The 23,518-nt window shown below is 39.6% G+C and overlaps 1 protein-coding gene across 1 annotated transcript in view; it reads left to right on the top strand.

The window, feature by feature from the left end:
• LOC132867605 (contactin-associated protein-like 2) overlaps positions 1 to 23,518 on the top strand; it is a 386,791-nt gene that overhangs the window by 34,607 nt on the left and 328,666 nt on the right. The window contains exon 3 of the mRNA XM_060900588.1: positions 22,146 to 22,339. Within this exon, the coding sequence (XP_060756571.1) occupies positions 22,146 to 22,339 (194 nt within the window). The remainder of the gene's footprint in view (positions 1 to 22,145; positions 22,340 to 23,518) is intronic.

Raw genomic sequence — 23,518 nt, 5'->3', positions numbered from 1 at the left:
CTTCTACAGGGTCGCAGGCAAGCTGGAACCTATCCCAGCTGACTATGGGCGAAAGGCGGGGTACACCCTGGACACGTCGCCAGGTCATCACAGGGCTGACACATAGACACAGACAACCATTCACACTCACATTCACACCTACGGTCAATTTAGAGTCACCAGTTAACCTAACCTGCATGTCTTTGGGGGAAACCGGAGCACCCGGAGGAAACCCACGCGGACACGGGGAGAACATGCAAACTCCACACAGAAAGGCCCTCGCCGGCCCCGGGGCTCGAACCCAGGACCTTCTTGCTGTGAGGCGACAGCGCTAACCACTACACCACCGTGCCGCCGGTTGCAGTTCCATCTTTCTTAAATTTTTGTACCACTTTTGCTACAGTATTCTGACTGATAAGTAAAGCTTTGCTGATCTTCTTGTAGCCTTCACCTTTGTGGTGTAAAGAAATTATTTTCTTTGTGGAATTCTGAAGAGACAAGTTGAGCATCACTCTCCATCCAGCATCCAGTCACTAAAAGAGGTCATTGTTGAAGAATGGAAAAAGATTGATGTTGCAAAATGTCGCCAACTTGTTCATTCCACGCCTAGAAGACTTGGTGCTGTCATTAAAAATCATGGAGGCCATACAAAGTACTAGATGTAGTAGTTTTTGTTGTGGGGTGTACTCATTTTTGCACCACCCTAATTTGAAGTAAAACTGAAAAATGTGTAATGTAAGTTATATTATTAACCTTACTTTCATGTTATAAGTTAAACAGATGTTATTTTAAATTTTGTCTTGCCAACATTTTGGAAATTGTTTGTGTTCATTGAGATATTGTTTAAAATGTTACTTTTCAAAGGGGGTGTACTCATTTACGCTGAACACTGTATATATATATATATATATATATATATATATATATATATATATAACTTAATATTCTACAGAGCCTCATACAGTAGTTTTATTCGCTGGTTGGTGATCTCAAACATGGCTGTAAAAAAGTACAGTATCAGCACACTTTAATAATAATAAGTTCAATTTATATAGCGCCTTTCACAAACCCAAGGACGCTTTACACAGGAGTTACCCAAAAAAAAAGCCACACTAGGAAGAATAGTGTGAGGTAAAGAGAAAAGTTTTCAAGTTAGCTTTGAAGGAAGAGAGAGTGGAACAGTCATGAAGCAATTATAGTAACGAGTTCCAAAGTTTAGGAGCAGCAACATTGAATGATCTGCCACCCACAGATGTCAGTTTAAAACGTGGGACAGTCAGAAGTCCATAGACAGAAGATCTGAGGGAGCGGGAGGGACAGTACAAATGAATTAGCTCACAGAGATAGGAAGGGGCGAAACCATGAAGAGCTTTATAGGTTAAAAGTAAGATTTAGTATTTAATCCAAGAAATAACTGGCAACCAATGCAGTTGCTGTAAAACAGGAGTAATGCGAGCAGTGCACTTGACGAGTGTGAGGACTCTTGCTGCTGAGTTTTGGATGTACTACAGGCGATTGAGCAATGTGGCAGGAAGACCATAAAAGAGAGAATTGCAATAGTCAAGACGAGAAAAAATAAACGCATTGACCAACATTTTGGCATCAGTTTCCAAGAGAAGAGGGCGGAGATGTGCAATATTGCAGAGGTGAAAGAAAGCATTCTTAGTAGTTAGTTTAAAATGGGGTTCAAACATAAGGGTGGAGTCAAAGAGAACTCCAAGGTTTTTTAGAACTTGGGAAGGACTAATAGACACACCATCAACATCAATAGTGAAACTGGAGAAGTTCAGAACCTGTCTTTTGGTACCTACTAATAGAACCTCTGTTTTGCTAGCATTAAGTTTAAGGCAGTTCTTATGCAACGATTGCTTAAAGTGCATATTCTGGACCAATTTCGTGTTTTTTTAATATGAAAGTATTTCCCTTTACACACTCATCCAGAAGGGTAATTTTGCACAAGGCCATCTGTCTACAGCAGAAAAAAATAAAATAACAAAACGTGTCTGGAAAAATCCCAAGGGAGTCTGGAGCCAGATTTGTGACGTTACCTGCGGAAGCGCGAGCAGACTGCGCGAGCTTTGCACGGTTTCAGTGCACAGCCTGTGTAGACCAAGTGCTCCCATTTCTCTCTCATTGTCCGGTCTTTTGGGAAACGATGAGTACTAATCCCATCAAGATTGGTGTTGCTACACCCTCCTACGATACATCTGTTAACCATTTTAATAATTATGCGATAACGTTGAAGAAATTTGCAGAAAACCATCAGGACGTTTTCTCATAAACAAACCAGCGCTGATGTAGGCTTCAGAGGGAGGCGTCCCGCAGATGACGTCATGAAAATCAATGTTTGCCGGGAAATTCAAATGCCAAGTTTTTTCAGAGGCGGACCAATTCGCCTCAAATGGCTTGATTTCAACTGAATTTTTCTGGTATTGCGCAAAGTAAAAAAAAAAATGCAGAGAATGCAGAATGTTACAGATATTTGACCAAAGTTTAATATAAAATAGGAGAATTACATTGATCTTGCTCCTGAATTTACCCATGATATGCACTTTAAGGTCAGTGATACAAGTCCTTAGCAGCTGAACAGAGGCTATGGAAGGGGTAATAGTGATGTAGATTTGAATATCATCAGCATAACAATGAAAGTTAAGTCCATGATTACGAATTTGGCCTATCGGAGAAATATATAATATAAAAAGAAGGGGACCAAGGACAGAACCCTGAGGCACACCTTGAGCGACAGTAACAGTGGATGATTTATGAACACCAATAGAGATGAACTGTTGCCTGTTTGCTATATATGACTGAAACCAGGCTAAAGCTAAGCCAGTAATACCAAAAGAAGATAGTCTGGAAATGAGTATCTCATGATGTACGGTGTCAAAGGCAGCTGTGAGGTCCAAGAGAACAAGAGCATTGAGATGACCAGCATCAGTTGAGAGCAGGAGGTCATTAACAACTCTTAAGAGAGCAGATTCAGTGCTATGCAAATTGCGAAAGCCTGACTGAAAGGGTTCATAGAGATCATTACAAGCAAGGAAAGTATGAAGCTGAGAGGCTACAACTCGCGCCATTACTTTAGCTAGGAAAGGGAGATTTGAAATGGGTCTGTAATTGGACAGTGAAATAGAATCTAGACCAGATTTCTTTAGTATTGGTATAACAGAAGCAATTTTGAGGGAGATGGGAACAGTGCCTAAAACAAAACACTAATTAATCATATGAGCAATATAAGGGGAGATAGCAGATACTGTACACAGGATTTAGGAAGTGCAATGGATGCAGGGTCCTGCAGACATGAGTAGGAGGAGCACTTAGTCACAATTGCCGATACTTTAGAAGAATCAACAGGACTTTAGGGCATTGATCAGCAGGTTTGACCTTGAAGATCAGCCACATCTGTACTTGCTTGTGTACACACACACAGTACTGTGCAAAAATCTTAGGCACATGTAAAGAAATGCTTTAGACTAAAAATGACTTAAAAAATAATGAAATGGTTCAACAATTAAAAAAAATACACTATAAATAGCAGTAAGCCATAATAAATTAAACAAAGTCAATATTTGGTGTGAGACGACCCTTTGCTTTAAAAAAAAATAGTAGTCTCAGGTACAATTAGTGCAGTTTTATGCGGAAATAAGCTGTAGGACACTTTGACTGTCACACTTGCTTCTTAATTTTGCAGCAAAACCCAGTAGCCTTCATTATGTTTTCTTTTTTCTTCTGAAAAGTGGTCTCTTATGTAATATGCTGCTCAGATACAAACTTTTTTTTTTCTGTAACATTTAATTTTGTGCTGGAAAATGAATGTTTGGACTCTAAAATGTTTTTGTACTGACTCTATAATGTAGAAGTCATAAAATAGAACTCTATAACAAAATTTGCATGGACAAAAAAATAGGGTGCCCAAGACTATTGCACAATAATATAATATAATATAATATAATATAATATAATATAATATAATATAATATAATATAATATCTCATCTCATTATCTCTAGCCACTTTATCCTGTTCTACAGGGTCGCAGGCAAGCTGAAGCCTATCCCAGCTGACTATGGGCGAGAGGCGGGGTACACCCTGGACAAGTCGCCAGGTCATCACAGGGCTGACACATAGACACAGACAACCATTCACACTCACACCTACGGTCAATTTAGAGTCACCAGTTAACCTAACCTGCATGTCTTTGGACTGTGGGGGAAACCAGAGCACCCGGAGGAAACCCACGCGGACACGGGGAGAACATGCAAACTCCACACAGAAAGGCCCTCGCCGGCCACGGGGCTCGAACCCGGACCTTCTTGCTGTGAGGCGACAGCGCTAACCACTACACCACCGTGCCGCCCCATAATATAATATAATATAATATAATATAATTTAATATAATATAATCACATCTCTGGAAAACATTAAATGACCACTACAAAATTATCAGTTTCTCTGGTTTTACTGTTTGTAGCTATGTGTTTGAGGAACATTAAGTTTTATTCCATAAACTACTGACATTTCCACCAAATTCCATATAAAAATATTGTCACTTGGAGCATTTAATTACAGAAAATGACAACTGGTCAACATAACAAAAAAGATGAAGTGTTTTCATACCTTGAAGAATGCATAGAAATCAAGATCATATTCGATTTTAAACAACACAATATGAACATTTGAATTTAGGAGGAGTTCAGAGATCAATATTTGTGTGGAATAACCCTGACATTTAATCACAGCTTTGATGCGTCTTGGCATTTTATTTTTATTTTATTTATCCTTTATTTTACCAGGAAGGTCCCATTGAGAGAACATCTCTTCTTCCAGGGAGTCCTGGCCAAGATAGCAGCAAGTAAAATAAAAAGTTTCATAAACATATGCAAAGAGAGACAGGTAACATTAGCACAGACTAAAACACAGACAAACACTCAATCTCAAAACAGAGACACAAGGGAGTCAATGACACTGTTCTATGAGAACTGAGTTTAAGAGATTTTTAAACACATTCACAGAAGGCAAGGAATCCAAATTTAGAATGTTTTGCAGCTCATTCCATTCGTGTGGTGCATACCGGTATGAACAAAAGGCGGTTCTGTCTGTGTGGTTGGAGACTGAAGGAGAAGTTTGACTGATGAGTGAGTACTGTACGTAGTAGTGCGAAGTGTCAGTAGACTGCGTATATACTGAGGTAATTTGCCCATTAAAGCTTTTGCAATAAAAAACTAGGCTATGAATTTTCCTTCTAAGATGTAATTACTGCATATCCATTGAACCGTTTCATATAGTTTAGTGATGTGTTCTTGCAGTAGCACCAGTTACAGAATGATAAACAACATCCAGTTTCTTCAAATAGGATAAAGATACATGCATGTATATTACATCACCATAAGCTAATACTGATAGGATGGTACTCTGAACTAATCGTTTTCTAGCAATAACAGGAAAAACATTTCTTTCAACGCAAATAAAAACCTCACTTCGGTCAAAGTTTTTTTGCAAGGGCTATCTCCAAAGGTTAACTTCTCATCAAGCCAGATGCCAAGGTATTTACAGTATAAGAGGTTACCCTCTTGAAATGAGTGCCATCTAGTGTCAAAACTGTATCGTCAAAGGATGAGCGTGAACGTGTAAATACCATTTAATACCAGTTTTAACTTGACTAGAGACATCTATAGTAGATTAAAAGCAGACTGTAAAAAAATCCATTGCCTCTTGTAGTGATGATGCAGTAGTATAAAGAATTGTGTCATCTGCGGAAAGGTGTACTTTTGCTGGATCTAAACCCATACCAAGATTATTTATGTAAATAAAAAAGAAAATAGGTCCCAAGATTGATCCTTGAGGAACACCAGTTTTTATGATTAGAGAGGCAGAATTACAATTATCTACAGGTACACACTGAGTTCACCTAGTCAAATTGGAAAACCTGTTCAAAACAGTGTCACTAAAACCTATGCATTGCAGTCTTTGCAAAAGAAGACCATGATCTACAGATCAAATGCTTTAGATAAATCAATGAAAAGCGCAGCACATGATTTTGTTATCCAACACAGTAATAATATCATTATATGCCCACTCCGAAGGATATAATGGTTTACCTCTGTCCATCCATCCATCCATCCATCCATCCATCCATATCTCCGTCCATCTGAAACACCCTTTCCTCAGCAACCACAAATCATAGCCACTTGGTACATATAGCGTGGATTTACAAAATTTTCATAACACTTTTCTCAGCAACTACAAATCACAACTGCTTGATATTTGGTACTGAGCTTCAGCTTGGGGTTCTATACCGTGTATACAGTTTTCAGGTCTGTCGCACATCGACTTCCTGTTTACCAACTGAATGTATTTACGAAACATCTCGGGTGGATTTTGATGCTATTTCAAGAAGCAAAATGCTATTTCAAAATGACAGTTTACCAGGATGCTATTTGAAATACCTGGGGAGAACACTGCTCTTTACTTACTTGTTTCAGGGTTAATTATTTACTGACGTCAACATTCATAATAAGGGTCCTATTCCTTCGATTGCTTGCATTCTGATATAAGCGAGAGTGGGGGTATATGTAAGTGAGCAGTAGCTCACAGTTGATCTTGTTTGTAACTGAAGTTACAGCAGTTATAGTGCTATGGCCTTGTCTAAAGCCGGATTGTATACAACTTAAAATATTATTATCAGATAAGTTTTTAAGTTGTTAGTTTACAAAAGATTCGAACAGTTTAGCTGTAACAGACAATCTAGAAATGGGGCAAAAGTTATCCAAAGTAGAAGGATCACCTCCTTTTAATAGTGGGAGGACAAATGCTGACTTCCAAGAGCTGGGAATTGACCCGCTGCATAGACTAAGATTAAGAATGGAGGCAGTAGGCCCAGCAATCAGATCTGCCACTATCTTTAAGAAATAAGGCTCAATTTGGTCTGGGCCAGCAGACTTCTTGCAGTCCAGGTTTAGCAAGGCCTTGTGAACTTGGGAAGTGGAAATAGTGGAAAAGTTGAAGCTATTTACAGAACAACTTAAGGTGGTAACTGCGCTATCCCTAATATTTACTGGGAGACCAGACTGAGTGATTATTCCTGCATTGATGAAACGCTTATTAAAAGCATCTACTATGTTTTGTTTACCCTTGATTTCACTTTGATTTATTTTTAGAAATTCAGGAAGAGTGGGGGGGCATCATATCTCCTGCTGATGATTTGACCAACTTCCAGAACGTTCTAGGGTCATTTAGATTTTGATCTATTAAACTAAAGGTAGTGTTCACTTTTTGGATTTTTTTTAATCAGCCTAGTGCATCTATTTCTTAATGCCCTATAATCTACCCAGTGCTTAGCTTCATTCGTTTTTTTTTTTTTTCACTTTAGCCCATGCATTATCCCACTCTCTCATAGTAGATGCAATAGTTTCACTGAACCATGGGTTGTCTTTACTGCTAACTCTACCGTAAATCTTCTCACAGGTGCATACTTATTAATTAGGAGCAGGAAAGTGGTTTTAAAAAAATTCCATGCCAACTCAACGTCCACCATCTCACAAAGAAAGTTCAAGTCACTATGGAATATATCATGCAGGAAAGCCTGCTCAAAACGTTTGTAGTTCCTTTTAAAAATAAATTGAGACTTTGTTTTGTGAAGTTTATAGTTTATAACACAGGCAACTGTACAATGATCACTGACATCATTACAGAATATTCCAACAGCAGAATATTTATGTGGAGCATTTGTGAGAATGACAACAAGCAAGGTAGATTTGTCCATGCATTTCGGGTTTAATCGGCATGCTCTCCACCAGTCTTTCATGTTGCTCTTGGGTGACTTTGTCATTCCTGGCGCAAAAATTCAATTAGGTCAGCTTCGTTTGATGGCTTGTGACCATCCATCTTCCTCTTGATCACATTCCAGAGGTTTTCAAAGGGGTTCAGGTCTGGAGATTGAACTGGCCATGACAGGGTCTTGATCTTGTGGTCCTCCATCCACACCTTGACTGTGTGGCATGGAACACTGTCCTGTTGGAAAACCCAATCCTCAGAGTTAAGGAACACTGTCAAAGTAGAAGGAAGCAATTTTTCTTCCAGGATAACCTTGTACCTGGCTTAATTCATGTGTCCTTCATAAACAAAAATCTGCAACATTCCAGCCTTGCTGAAGCTCCCCCAGGTCATCACTGATTCCCCACCAAATTTCACAATGGGTGTGAAACACTGTGTCTTGTAGGCCTCTCCAGGTCTCTGTCTAACCATTAGATCAGGGGTGTCAAACCTGATCCATAAAGGGCCTTGTGGCTGCAGGTTTTCATTCCAGCCATGCAGCAGCACCCTGATTTGGCTTATTCAATCAACTGACACACCCACCCTTTAATCAAGGGTGGGTGTGGCTGCAAGTATTTGACTGTGTGAAGACAGTTCAGTTGATTGAATGAGCCAAGTCAGGTGTGCTGCTGCATGGCTGGAATGAAAACCTGCAGCCACAAGGCCCTTTATGGATCAGGTTTGACACCCCTGCATTAGATGATCAGGTGATGGGAAAAACTGAAAACTGGACTCATCAGAGAAGATGACTTTACTCCGGTCCTCTATGGTCCAATCCTTATGGTCTTTAGCTAACCTCGGCCTGGCTCTTCTTTGGTCCTCGTTGATGAAGGGCTTTTTTCTAGCTTTGCATGACTTCAACCCCGCCTGGAGGAAACTGTTTCGAACCGTCCTTGCTGTGCACTTAACCGCAACTGCCATTTGCCATTCTTTTTATAGGTCACTTGATGTCATCCTATGGGGTTGAGTGGCATTCGAAGGAGTTGATGATCATTCTGGTCAGTGGAGAGTCATTTTCACCCTCTGCCAGTCTGTAACTTTATTGTCTCCAGTGTCTGCTGCTTGACCTTGTTCTTATGAACTGCCATCTTTAACATTTTGAGGATGGAAGCAACCGGATGCTCACTGTATGCCTGTACCAGTAAAGCCAGAATTGAACCAATTCTTTTTCTCACTCAAAATGTTTCTTTTTAACTTTTTTTTTGGCAGGATGAATAAATATTTTTGGATTCCAATTAAATTTAAGGTATTACTAGCACTGTTTTTGCCATCCAAACTGGTCCTATTGCAAGAGGATAGTGATGACCACAGCAGTGGTTTTTATACTTTTCCTCGTTAAATAAGATTTGGTTCAGGTGATCACATTATTAGTACCTCATTAAGTGAATTGTAAAAAAAAAAAAACTGAAGTGGTATCTTAATATGTTTTTCCATATATAATTTTTTTCACATACACAAAGTTGCAGAAATGGATCCAAAATGCACTTTCTGTATAATGAAATGGTGTCTTATTAAAAGGTCAAACCTGCAGACCAATGCCCCAAAGTCTCCCGATACTGTACGTTTTTACAGCCATGTTTGAGATCGCCAACCAGTGAATAAAGCTATGAAAATCTGCTCACCCGAGAGTACAGTTTTGAGTTTTACTCATGGTCAGCAGCTGATACTACTTAGATTAGAGCTGACCCATAGTTCATATTTCGGCAAGTTGTGTCTTTGTGCAAGATCACATTTTTAACCCTGTCTTGAATGTTTTGTATTTTTTAACTTTATTTTTATCCCATTTCTCCCAAATCAATCATTTCAAAACACACACACACACACACACACACACACACACACACACACAATCATTAAATACAGAAGAGTTTGAGAGAATTTTGGCTGCCAGGTCGCTCCGTTGTGTGTAGTTGTGGATGTTGATTTTAAAAGTAACTAAGTAAATTGCATCTGGAAATGAATATTTAAGTATGAGTGAAAAATACTGGGGCAAGTGTGCATGGAAGAAAAGTCTGGAGACAGAAATCTTAGTTTCTTGGTCATTAGCCTGTGCTACTTGCTCTCAATAGCACTGGCTTGACCACTTTATTAGCATTCATGAACACTACTAATGAGCACTACACTGTCTGGAAGGTGACTGCACTGCCGTGCTAACAGCACCGAGTCGTGGGTAAGCTAGCATTGGCCTTTGCTGACACGACTGATGAATGCTACACCTTCTGGAAGGTGAGTGCACTGCTGCACTGATAGTGCCAACTCGCGGGTAAACTAGCGTTGGCCTTCGAGTATGCTGATATGAAGAGAGCGTGTATGTATAATAACTTAGATTAGATCTGACCCATCGTGCATATTTCAGCAAGTTGTGTCTTTGTGCAAGGTCACATTTTTAACCGTCTTGAACGTTTTGTATTTTTTAACTTTATTTTTATCCCATTTCTCCCAAATCGATCATTTAAACATACCCAATACCTAATGAGCTAGCTCTCCACAGTCGCATGACACCTACTAATCATTGAAGCAAAACCCTCTCAAGTGTAATCCTGTTTGTCCTACACAGCTGGAAAGGGAAAAGGACGTGGGAGGAGAGGATGAGAGACACCACATCTTTTCTAAATGCTTTCTACATCACAGAGTCGCTGAACAAAGAGCTAACTACCACCTTTTGCCTTCTGCTCTGTTCCCTCTCACCCAAAGAGCACAGCCAATTTTGCTCTTTTTAACTTGTGATCTCTCAATGATAATGCTTCTTTTTATTTTTACATTTTATTTAAGCCCAATATTTATTTCCAGTTTTATTAAATGTGATTTTACGTCAATTTATTCTCTTCAGTTCACTATGTCCTTCCTCCATCTTAGTGCCTTTGTCCTTCGAGTGGCCTTGCTTTTACCTCCTTATATTCAAAGAACATCTGCCTCTATTGCAGGTTGCAACAATACCAAGACTGCTTGGCTTTCCTTTCATCTGTACCATCTTCACTCATCTTCCTGTGTGTGCTGCAATTCTCAATATGATCCCATTAAGACTCTTTCTCTTTGTTTGCTCAAGGTTGTTAACCCCACAACTTACTGGATTTTTTTTTTCTCTGCGTGTATGTGCTTATCAGCAGTGCAAGTGACTTTTAAGATAGTATTGTTGTTCTTGAAGAACTCCCAAATCTGAGACTTTCCAGTGACGTGTTGTTTATATAGTTGAGGCTCAATGGCAAGTAATGGCAATGAGAACTCTGAGAACTGCATGATACATTGTTCGCCCATGTCACTGGTATTAATGCTTTTGGCCTGTCAATCGTTCCTGACATTACAAACTTTTCCAAATCTTTAATAATTTGAATATACAGTATTTTGGATTTTATCAGTGCACCTGCTTTAAGAAAGAGTCACGAAGAATGAATGAGAGTGTAACAAATGAGGGAAGAGACAAATGTCCTGAAGCAGAAAGCTGAAGATTGTGCTAGGGCTCAGTGCTTTTAATGTAAAACTGGGAAGGAAAAAAAAAAAACAAGCCCTTTTTTATGAGCAGAACACATGTCTTGAAATAAATTTAAATATTGTTGTGACATTGTGGGTGTTGGTTGAGCGTCAAGGTTTTTTTTACTGGATTTTTGGATTACCTGTAGGTAATGTGTGATGAGTTTGACTCATGTTTGATTACTGGCAACTTACTTGTGTGTGTCTTCTGTGTTCTTTCAGGGAAGCCAGTAAGTAAAGAGAGAAAGCAAAGCAACCAAGGTGTGTGTGTGTGTGTGTGTGTGTGTGTGTGTGTGTGTGTGTGTGTGTGTGTGTGTGTGTGTGTGCGCGCACTTCAAGTGCAGAGAGCAAAATAAGGTTGCTGAAAAGTGAACTTTAAACTAAAAAAATAATTCTTGGCCTTTCCTATTTACTTGTCAGAGGTTTTTATTTAAATTTGCAAGTCTTAGCTTTTTCGTGGAGTTTGTTACTTTCAAACATGTCCAACATACTAAACCTTCAGCTACAAAACTATTTTTAAGAAGAAGGTTTAATGAAAGGTTTGTGTCTTTCTCACATATGAGGTCGCTTGACAATTACAAAGAACAAACTGAAAAACGAGCCCTTCAGAAGTTGTTACCGTAGGATGCAACCCCAGTGGCATAGCTGCTCATAGTCCTATTTAAAGGCACACACAGGTATGTCCTATACAGCCTGTACAGCTGCAGTGTCACCGGGCAACAGCAGGAATAGTACACAATGGATCCACAAATTGGGCACAGAAACATCACCAGACAGAGCACTGGGCAGCCCCAACACTGACAAGAGCAAGAGGCACTCTATAGTGAACAGGCAGACACACATCACTTATGGTGGACCATGGAGGCCTGGGGAACCTGAGGCTCAAAATTGGTTGTGGAATAGCTCCAGGTCTGGCAACCAGCGGAAAAAGGGACAAACTCAGCAAACTATTAAAGCAGAAAACAAGCATTAAACATACAAACACAGAAGGAAAAGAAACAAACGTACTAGTGAGAAGCGACAGCTAAACACACGGCATACTCTCAACCGGAAATGAAAAGAATCAATCTTACATATAATGCTCTATTAATGCATGACTTTCCTTATAAAGGACTACTGAGTATTTTAGGACTAAAGTAATAACAGAGTTTATTATACAAAGCACAAATAAGAATACAAGATGTACAAAGAGTAGAAAATGGAGAGAACTTACAGAGTCAATGGACTGCGTTGCCAGCATAGGATGCAGATGGAATTGCATCAGAGACAGAGAAAGAGCAGATGAAACCAGCTGGTTAAGGTCTCTTGCTCTCCCTCTCAAGCTATCTCTCATACCTACTTATACCCTATGCACATATTTGAAGTGTATAATGACCAGAGTATCAAATGAGAGAGGCATAAATAGAGGATATTCCACAGTCATCTCATCTCCCATCTCATCTCATTATCTCTAGCCCCGCTTTATCCTTCTACAGGGTCGCAGGCAAGCTGGAGCCTATCCCAGCTGACTATGGGCAAAAGGCGGGGTACACCCTGGACAAGTCGCCAGGTCATCACAGGGCTGACACATAGACACAGACAACCATTCACAGTCACACCTACGATCAATTTAGAGTCACCAGTTAACCTAACCTGCATGTCTTTGGACTGTGGGGGAAACCAGAGCACCCGGAGGAAACCCACGCAGACACAGGGAGAACATGCAAACTCCGCAAAGAAAGGCCCTCGCCGGCCACAGGGCTCGAACCCGGACCTTCTTGCTGTGAGGCGACAGCGCTAACCACTACACCATCGTGCCGCCATTCCAGTCATGTGAAGATTATATATATATGAATGACACACGCACACACACACAGGTGCTTGAAAGTTTGTGAACCCTTTAGAATTTTCTATATTTCTGCATAAATATGACCTTAAACATCATCAGATTTTCACACAAGTCCTAAAAGTAGGTAAAGAGAGCCCAGTTACACAAATGAGACAAAAATATGATACTTGTTCATTTATTTATTGAGGAAAATGATCCAATATTACATATCTGTGAGTGGCAGAAGTATGTGAACCTTTGCTTTCAGTATCTGGTGTGACCCCCTTGTGCAGCAATAACTGCAACTAAACGTTTCTGGTAACTGTTGATCAGTCCTGCACACCAGCTTGGAGGAATTTTAGCCCATTCCTCCGTACAGAACAGCTTCAACTCTGGGATGTTGGTGGGTTTCCTCACATGAACTGCTCGCTTCAGGTCCTTCCACAACATTTCGATTGGATTAAGGTCAGGACTTTGACTTGGCCATTCCAAAACATTAACTTTATTCTTCTTTAACTATTCTTTGGTAGAATGACTTGTGTGCTTAGGGTCGTTGTCTTGCTGCATGACCCTCTCTTGAGATTCAGTTCATGGGCAGATGTCCTGACATTTTCTTTTAGAATTTGCTGGTATAATTCAGAATTCATTGTTCCATCAACAATGGCAAGCCGTCCTGGCCCAGATGCAGCAAAACAGGCCCAAACCATGATACTACCACCACCATGTTTCACAGATGGGATAAGGTTCTTATGCTGGCATGCAGTGTTTTCCTTTCTCCAAACATAACGCTTCTCATTTAAAGCAAAAAGTTGTATTTTGGTCTCATCTGTCCACAAAACATTTTTCCAATAGCCTTCTGGCTTGTCCATGTGATCTTTAGCAAACTGCAAATGAGCAGCAATGTTCTTTTTGGAGAGCAGTGGCTTTCTCCTTGCAACCTTGCCATGCACACCATTGTTGTTCAGTGTTCTCCTGATAGTGGACTCATGAACATTAAGATTAGCCAATGTGAGAGAGGCCTTCGGTTGCTTAGAAGTTACCCTGGGGTCCTTTGTGACCTCGCCGACTATTACACGCCTTGTTCTTGGAGTGATCTTTTTTGGTCGACCACTCCTGTGGAGGGTAACAATGGTCTTGAATTTCATCCATTTGTACACAATCTGTCTGACTGTGGATTGGTGGATTCCAAACTCTTTAGAGATGGTTTTGTAACCTTTTCCAGCCCGATGAGTGTCAACAATGCTTTTTCTGAGGTCCTCAGAAATCTCCTTTGTTCATGCCATGATACACTTCCACAAACATGTGTTGTGAAGATCAGACTTTGGTAGATCCCTGTTCTTTAAATAAAACGGTGCCCACTCACACTTGATTTGTCATCCCTTTGATTGAAAACACCTGACTCTAATTTCAGCTTCAAATTAACTGCTAATCCTAGAGGTTCACATACTTTTGCCACTCACAGATATGTAATATTGGATCATTTTCCTCAATAAATAAATGACCAAGTATAATATTTTTGTCTCATTTGTTTAACTGGGTTCTCTTTATCTACTTTTAGGACTTGTGTGAAAATCTGATGATGTTTTAGGTCATATTTCTGCAGAAATATAGAAAATTCTAAAGGGTTCACAAACTTTCAAGCACTGCTGTGTGTGTGTGTGTGGGGGGGGGGGGTCTGTCTCAGAAACTGGGTACTGTTGGGGTAGCCCACTAAATATACTCACAGTCAATAAACTATACAGTTTTGAATGGTGATGTTGATTTTAATTTGAAATAAAATGATGAAAGAAATAATACAGATAAAACTAAATCTATGATGTGAATACTCTATTCAGAATTTGGTAAAAATTCTGCAGATTTGTGGAAAAATGGGGGCTTGATCTGGGACATGATAAATGGTTGACTACATCACATTCCCTTAAAAAGGTTGTAGTCCACTGAAAAGTCTATAGTTATCACTGATTGTATTTTAAGTTGTAACTTTATACACCTAAGGATTGGCACGCTCACAGAATAATCATAACCGTAATAAAACATCATGCAAAATATTTGATCACCGTTGTAACTCCATTTTCCGCAGACCCAAAACCAATACGATCGTGTGTTTTGATCTAAACGGAAAGCCTCAGGGTCAAGGTCACAACCTCACCAAAAGTAGGAACTTAAAATCACTATGCCATATAAAAATTTAGTTTTGACAGTTTTATTTTGTTTTAGTCTTGCAGTATAAGGCAATAGAATGTTTCTTTTTCATCTTACTTTCTTATTTCGTAGTGTTTGTGTATTTTTGGCCAATATTTTGCAACCATGGTCAATGTAGATCGAACTTTTGATTGAATCTACGGCCAGCCATTTTGCCCCGCCCCCGCCTCGCGCTCCGTCCGGTGCGGTAGTGATGTCCCGTTGCTTGCGCGCCGCAGCAGAGACCCGCGCGACCTTCAGCCGGTACAGTCGCTGTTCTTTTACCACTGCCGTTATTCTCATCTTTCCGGTGTGTTCTTGATTTTTCCATTGTGTCCTATTTCACCATATCAAATACCCAAAATGTATCATATTATTCATATTTAAGTGAATAATCAATTCAGTCATCATAACTAAGCATTTTTAACCCAAGCAATCAAAAAGAGGAAATTTATTCAATATTTTCACTCATCTGTGAAGGACGGGCTTTAATTCTTCATGAAATAGTTATTTTATATACAAATCAATTTTACAAAAGCATTTTAATTGTATTTTAAAAAAAAATCCCACAGTGGAGGCCAGATAAAGCAAGATGCTATCTTTATTCTTATGAAACATGACAAAAGAAACATTGAGTGTTAGGGAAATGCAAAAAAAAAAAAGTAAAATTAGAAAATTTACTTTATGATCATAATGTCCCAAATGAGAGACCAGTTTCTGAGACGGACCCATATATACTGTAATAAAAATCACGAATGAGTGACGCAAACAAGTGACATATTTTTCAACATGAGAAGATAAACTTCATATCTTCATGCCACTATGTAATGTTCTTAATATAAAAACTGCAAGTTGATCAAAAGAATTTTAATTTTGAATCATTCACCATTTTGACAATGTGCGCCTCGTCAGCGGGAAAACACTGAGAGTGACATCATCAGAGTGAAGTATTGGAAATTATCCACGCAGGACACTTTTTCCATGGAATAAAAAAATGTATTCTATTCCCTTCTACCGAGGTTCATTCATTTGGTTTGATAGCATGCAATATTTTAATCATATCGGTTATCCTCCATGTATTACGTCACTCTACCCAATAGAGAATGAGTGTGCAATATTGTTATGATATTGCATGCTGTCAAGACAACACAACATCACATGCCAGAGTGTGAATATCCAATATGAGAGTTTTCTGCTGCTCATGCACACAGTTATTTCTGTGTTTGCCGGGAAAGGGAAAGATGCGCTGAATACCTGAAAGGCTGCCAAAACTTCATTATATTTCATGCATATTTACAAGAGAAAAACATACCAACGGACATCGAAAAACTGGAAAAGAGACACGTTGGAGACGTTAAACTTCTGCACTAGCGAGCGACCATGACAATTTATAAACAAACATGGCTGCCAGGTTTGCTTCAATAAATACAGAAGATTTTGAGAGAATTTTGGCTGCCAGGTCGCTCCATTGTGTGTCGATTTTGATTTTAAAAGTAACTAAGTAAATTACATCTGGAAATTAATACTGAGTGAAAAATACTGGAGCAAGTGTGCGTGGAAGAACAGTCTGGAGACAGAAATCTTAGTTTCTCGGCCGTTAGCCTGTGCTACTTGCTCTCGATAGCACTGGCTTGACCACTTTATTAGCATTCGCGAACACTACTAATGAACACTACACCATCTGGAAGGTGACTGCACTGCTGTGCTAACAGCACCAAGTCACGGGTAAGCTAATGTTGGCCTTTGCTGACATGACTAATGAATGCTGCACTGTCTGGAAGGTGAGTGTACTGCTGCACTGACAGCGGCAATTCGTGGGTAAACTAGCTTTGGCCTTCAAATATGCTGATATAAAGGGAGTGTGTATGTATAATAACATTGGCTGTCTTTTTTTTCCTTGGTATATCAAATATATTCCATTCAGCAAGCATGATATTGAATTCATCTTCAACTCATTCAATATCATGGTAGCTGAATGGAGTATGACTGATATACCACGAAAAAAGACAGCCAATTTAAATATGTCACCCAGATCTACGATGTATTTCATATGAAACAAGTTTTTCAAAACGAGAAGATCCATCCATCCATCATCTGTAGCCGCTTATCCTGTTCTACAGGGCTGCAGGCAAGCTAGAGCCTATCCCATCTGACTATGGGCGAGAGGCAGGGTACACCCTGGACAAGTCATCAGGTTATCGCAGGGCTGACACATAGACACAGACAACCATTCACACTCACGGCCAATTTAGAGCCACCAATTAACCTAACCTGCATGTCTTTGGACTGTGGGGGGAAACCGGAGCACCCAGAGGAAACCCACGCAGACACAGGGAGAACATGCAAACTCCACACAGAAAGGCCCTTGCCAGCCGCTGGGCTTGAACCCAGAACCTTCTTGTTGTGAGGCAACAGTGATAACCACTACACCACCAAAACAAGAAGATAAACTTCAATACTTCAAGCCAATGTGTGATTTTTTTTTAATTATATAGACACATTCACAAACATGAAGTACCCAAATTTATCAAAACAATTCATTGATTTCCTCACGAGTGACATATCGAGAAATCTGTCAGTTGCCATCCGGATGTAGTTCGTATGAAAATATGAGTGGTGTATTTCCTAGTAAAACACTCGTGTCCTTACAATATCATGTTTTATGCCAGAATGGAAACCCCCCCCCCACCGTCTAGTAGGCTCACTCCAGTGTGTTCCATGCTAATTTGCTTCCTGGGAATGAGTTTATGAAACAAACGTGAAAGGTCCCTGTGTTGACCAGGTGGCTCCATTATCTGTATGTGTGGGTGTAGGTGTATGTACTGGTAAGAAGGACAAGCACACATTGCAAAATATAAAACCATACAGTGTAAATATTATTCTGAAAACTTTTGTATTACTTTTGATGTTGCCACATTGTCCACCATGAAATACGGATTGAATTGATACCAAACATATCCTGAGGCCACTAAATTCCTTAGCGTTTCAGGCCCTGTTGTTGAATGTGTTTGCATTTGTATTGTCTCATTACTGTACCTTTTTCCCCCTTTAACCTTTGAATTAAATGAAGTGAGAAAAAATAATAAAACAAGTGATCAAATTCACATTACCAAGCAATCTGCCAATGACTTATGGAACATTTTATGACAATGAATTCATGGCACATTTTTATCTCGATGAGAATTAATTTGTGTCCCCTCAAAACAAGGGAGAAAAAAAATACACGCTGCAACTACTGTAAGGAGAGGCCTTTTAATATTGCGTTATTTTGTCATTTTCCACCAAAGCCATTCAGAAGACAACTAAAGACCCAGAAATTAGAGATAATGAGTAGGAGAAAATATTGCTATGACCTTTTAAACACACTGAATTCAGCAGGGTTGAAATAAACTGCTGTATATGAGAAAAATAAATGCTGTGTTAAAGCTAGGTCAGTCCGAATAATATTTATCACTTAACACAACTTGAATCCATCCATGGGTCTATATTTACATTCCTCACTATCATAACTACATAATTTTTTTCTCTTGTTTCACTGTAGTTACTGAATACACTGGATTCATGTTAATAACGCCTATCTATAACAGTTCAAGGGGTTAATGACACTACAGGACTAATATATATATACAGTGGTGCTTGAAAGTTTGTGAACCCTTTAGAATTTTCTATATTTCTGCATAAATATGACCTAAAACATCATCAGATTTTCACACAAGTCCTAAAAGTAGATAAAGAGAACCCAGGTAAACAAATGAGACAAAAATATTATACTAGGTCATTTATTTATTGAGGAAAATGATCCAATATTATGTATCTGTGAGTGGCAAAAGTATGTGAACCTCTAGGATTAGCAGTTAATTTGAAGGTGAAATTAGAGTCAGGTGTTTTCAATCAATGGGATGACAATCAGGTGTGAGTGGGCACTCTGTTTTATTTAAAGAACAGGGATCTATCAAAGTCTGATCTTCACAACACATGTTTGTGGAAGTGTATCATGGCACGAACAAAGGAGATTTCTGAGGACCTCAGAAAAAGCGTTGTTGATGCTCATCAGGCTGGAAAAGGTTACAAAACCATCTCTAAAGAGTTTGGACTCCACCAATCTACAGTCAGAGAGATTGTGTACAAATGGAGGAAATTCAAGACCATTGTTACCCTCCCCAGGAGTGGTCGACCCGCAAAGATCACTCCAAGAGCAAGGCGTGTAATAGTCGTCGAGGTCACAAAAGACCCCAGGGTAACTTCTAAGCAACTGAAGGCCTCTCTCACATTGGCTAATGTTAATGTTCATGAGTCCACCATCAGGAGAACACTGAACAACAATGGTGTACATGGCAAGGTTGCAAGGGGAAAGTCACTGCTCTCAAACAAAACATTGCTGCTCATCTGCAGTTTGCAAAAGATCATGTGGACAAGCCAGAAGGCTATTGGAAAAATGTTTTGTGGACGGATGAGACCAAAATAGAACTTTTTGGTTTAGATGAGAAGTGTTATGTTTGGAGAAAGGAAAGCACTGCATTCTAGCATAAGAACCTTATCCCATCTGTGAAACATGATGGTGGCAGTATCATGGTTTGGGCCTGTTTTGCTGCATCTGAGCCAGGACGGCTTGCCATCATTGATGGAACAATGAATTCTGAATTATACCAGCGAATTCTAAAGGAAAATGTCAGGACATCTGTCCATGAACTGAATCTCAAGAGAAGGTGGATCATGCAGCAAGACAACAACCCTAAGCACACAAGTCGTTCTACCAAAGAATGGTTAAAGAGGGATAAAGTTAATGTTTTGGAATGGCCAAGTCAAAGTCCTGACCTTAATCCAATGGAAATGTTGTGGAAGGACCTGAAGCGAGCAGTTCATGTGAGGAAACCCACCAACATCCCAGAGTTGAAGCTGTTCTGTACGGAGGAATGGGCTAAAATTCCTCCAAGCCGGTGTGCAGGACTGATCAACAGTTACCACAAACATTTAGCTGCAGTTATTGCTGCACAAGGGGGTCACACCAGATACTGAAAGCAAAGGTTCACATACTTTTGTCACTCACAGATATGTAATATTGGATCATTTTCCTCAATAAATAAATGACCAAGTATAATATTTTTGTCTCATTTGTTTAACTGGGTTCTCTTTGTCTACTTTTAGGACTTGTGTGAAAATCTGATGATGTTTTAGGTCATATTTATGCAGAAATATAGAAAATTCTAAAGGGTTCACAAACTTTCAAGCACCACTGTGTGTATATATATATATATATATATATATATATATATATATATATATATTGTGTGTGTGTGTGTGTTATTGTCAGAAGTTTACATACGTACAGTGACATGAATGTCATCTTGGATATGAATGTCATGGCAATATTTGGGCTTTCAGTAATTTCTTTGGATTGTTATTTTTCTGTGGCAGAATGTACAGCATATATCTTTAATTAAAAAAACATTAGAATTTGGTTCACAAGTTTTAATTTTCTTTGGGTTTTCTGAAATCAACACAGAGTCAAAATTATGCATACAGCACACCTAATATTTGGGTAAAATATCTCTTTGCAAAATTCACCTTGACCAAACATTTTTGTTTACCATGAACAAGCTTCTAGCAGAATTCTGGTTGGATTTTTCACGACTCTTCATGGTAGAATTGGTAGAGTTCAATTAATTTTTTTTTCTTAGCATGGACTTAACTTATAAGCACGCCCATATATTTTCAATAGGATTGAAGTGAGGACTTGTTTTAATCTGATGCGTGTTTGGGTTCATTATCCTGTTGTAACTCCCAAGCTGTGTTCAAGTTTCTGATGGTTTATGCAGAAGAATTCTGAGGTATTCCTTCTTCATTATTCCATCCGCTTTGTGCAATGAACCAGTTCCCCTGGCAGCAAAACAGCCCCAGAGCATGATGATCCTACCACCACCAACACCAGCTGGTATAGTGTCCCTCTGTACATGGTGGTCACCATGGCCAAACAACTCAATCTTTGTCTCATCTGACCGTACAGCTTTCCTCCAGAAAGCTTTTTCTTTGTCCGTGTGGTCAGCTTCAAACTTTCGTTAAGCTTGAAGGTGTCAGTTTTGGAGCAGGGGGTTATTTCTTGAATCGCAGCCTTTTACTCCATGGTGAGCTGAACTGTAGATTGTGATCCATCAGCTTTCAGTTCATGGCAGGGCTGTGCCATGGTGGTTCCCAGGTTGTTCCTGACCATCCAAACCAATTTTCTTTCAGCTGAGGGTGACAGTTTGGGTTTTATTGAACCAAAGTGGCTTGGTGAAGTGACTACACTTCACAATAACTTGCATACAATTGTTTGAACTATCTTGAAATTTGCAGTTGTTTAGAAATGGCTCCAAGAGACATTCCAGAGTTGTGTATATCTGTGATCCTCTTTCTCAGATCTGCACTGAGCTCCTTGGACTTTCCCATTTTACTGTGTTTGTCAATCCAATAAGTGCTGTAAACAAACACTTTTTATGAAGGTACAGAGAATCTACAAGCTGTAGTCAATCATGATCACTAACAGGAAGTTAAGAGACCTCGACCTTGGCAAAATAAGAGACATTTTGGAAGTTTCAGCACCTCTGAATTAATAATCTAAGTGAGCATATGTAAATTTTTGACCCCGTATGTATAATTTTGACCCTGTGTTGAGTTCAGAAAACTCAAAGAAAATTAAAACTAGTGCACCAAATTCTAGTGTTTTTTTTTTAAAGATGTATGCCATACAATCATTCTGCCACAGAAAAAGAACAGTTCAAAGAAATTACTGAAAGCCCAAATATTGCCATGACATTCATATCCAAGATGACATTCATGTCACTGTATGTAAACTTATGACCACAACTGTATATGCTTTCTGATTATGGTATATAAATCCATTGCATTTGTTGACTTTGTAGGTGCTGGAGGCTGGTCACCTCTTGACACTGATCATTACCCATGGCTGCAGGTGGATCTGGGCAGCAGGAAGCAGGTGATGGCCATCGCCACTCAGGGCCGATACAGCAGCTCAGACTGGACCACACACTACCGGCTACTTTACAGTGACATGGGTCGGAATTGGAAACCCTACCATCAGGATGGAAACATCTGGGTAAGTTCTTCATTGAATTATTTGTACTGCTGTTTTAAAGATATTATCTTCAAGAAATGCCAATACAGAATTGCATCTAATATAAAGGCGAGTCTTTCACCCGTAGTCAGCTGGGATAGGCTCCAGCTTGCCTGCGACCCTGTAGAACAGGATAAAGTGGCTAGAGATAATGAGAACGATAAAGGCGAGTAGGGCGGCATGGTGGTGTACTGGTTAGCGCTGTTGCCTCACAGTAAGAAGGTTCTGGGTTTGAGCCCAGTGGCCAACAAGGGCCTTTCTGTGTGGAGTTTGCATGTTGTCTGCGTTGGTTTCCTCCGGGTGCTCCGGTTTCCCCCACAGTCCAAAGACGTGCAGGTTAGGCTAGTTGGTGGCTCTAAATTGACCGTAGGTGTGAATATGAGTGTAAATGGTTGTTTGTCTCTAAGTGTTAGCCCTGCGATGACCTGGCGACTTGTCCAGGGTGTACCCCGCCTCTCGTCCATAGTCAGCTGGGATAGGCTCCAGCTTGCCCGTGACCCTGCACAGGATAAGCGGTTACAGGTGATGGATGGATAGTCCCAAATATCACACAATGAAAGATGTGCACAATTAAAACTTCGATGCACTTTCACACCCAGCACAATCTTGTGCTGGAATGCCTCACTAATACACACACTACAGAGAGTACCAACATTCACAAAGTGAATTTTCTTCAACATTTGGATGAAAGGACCAAATTCACCTTTTTTAAAATCTACAACCCTTGCACTGAAATGTGTTAGTGCTTTGCTTTTCCACAAAAGTTTTCACCACCACAACAAATTCTAGTTGCTCTTAATTCCAGGATCAAAATCACACAAACTTCTCCTTCATCCAATGCACACAAACAACACACACACACACTCCATCTGCATATTAAGAGTCCCACAGCATTTTAAATGAACTCTCTGTAGTCCATAGATTTCTCACAACTATCCACCTCCACCACTTTTTAATCCAGCTATATTTTTTTAACATAATGGGTTACTGATCTACCTTCCACAACACAGTCACATCAAGTAATATTCCAAGTTACTCATAATACATATGACAGCACAAAGTTTTTAAAATGTCATCTCCCATTAATGCAGCATTACTATAAATTAATAATAGTTCTGATGATTTTTTTTCCCTTTTCTCTCATACACCAGGCATACACCA

The sequence above is a fragment of the Neoarius graeffei genome, chromosome 19 (genome assembly GCF_027579695.1).
Source record: "Neoarius graeffei isolate fNeoGra1 chromosome 19, fNeoGra1.pri, whole genome shotgun sequence".
Lineage (NCBI taxonomy): Eukaryota > Metazoa > Chordata > Actinopteri > Siluriformes > Ariidae > Neoarius > Neoarius graeffei.
Note: the sequence above shows the minus strand (reverse complement) of the source record. Positions and strands in the feature narration are given on the sequence as shown.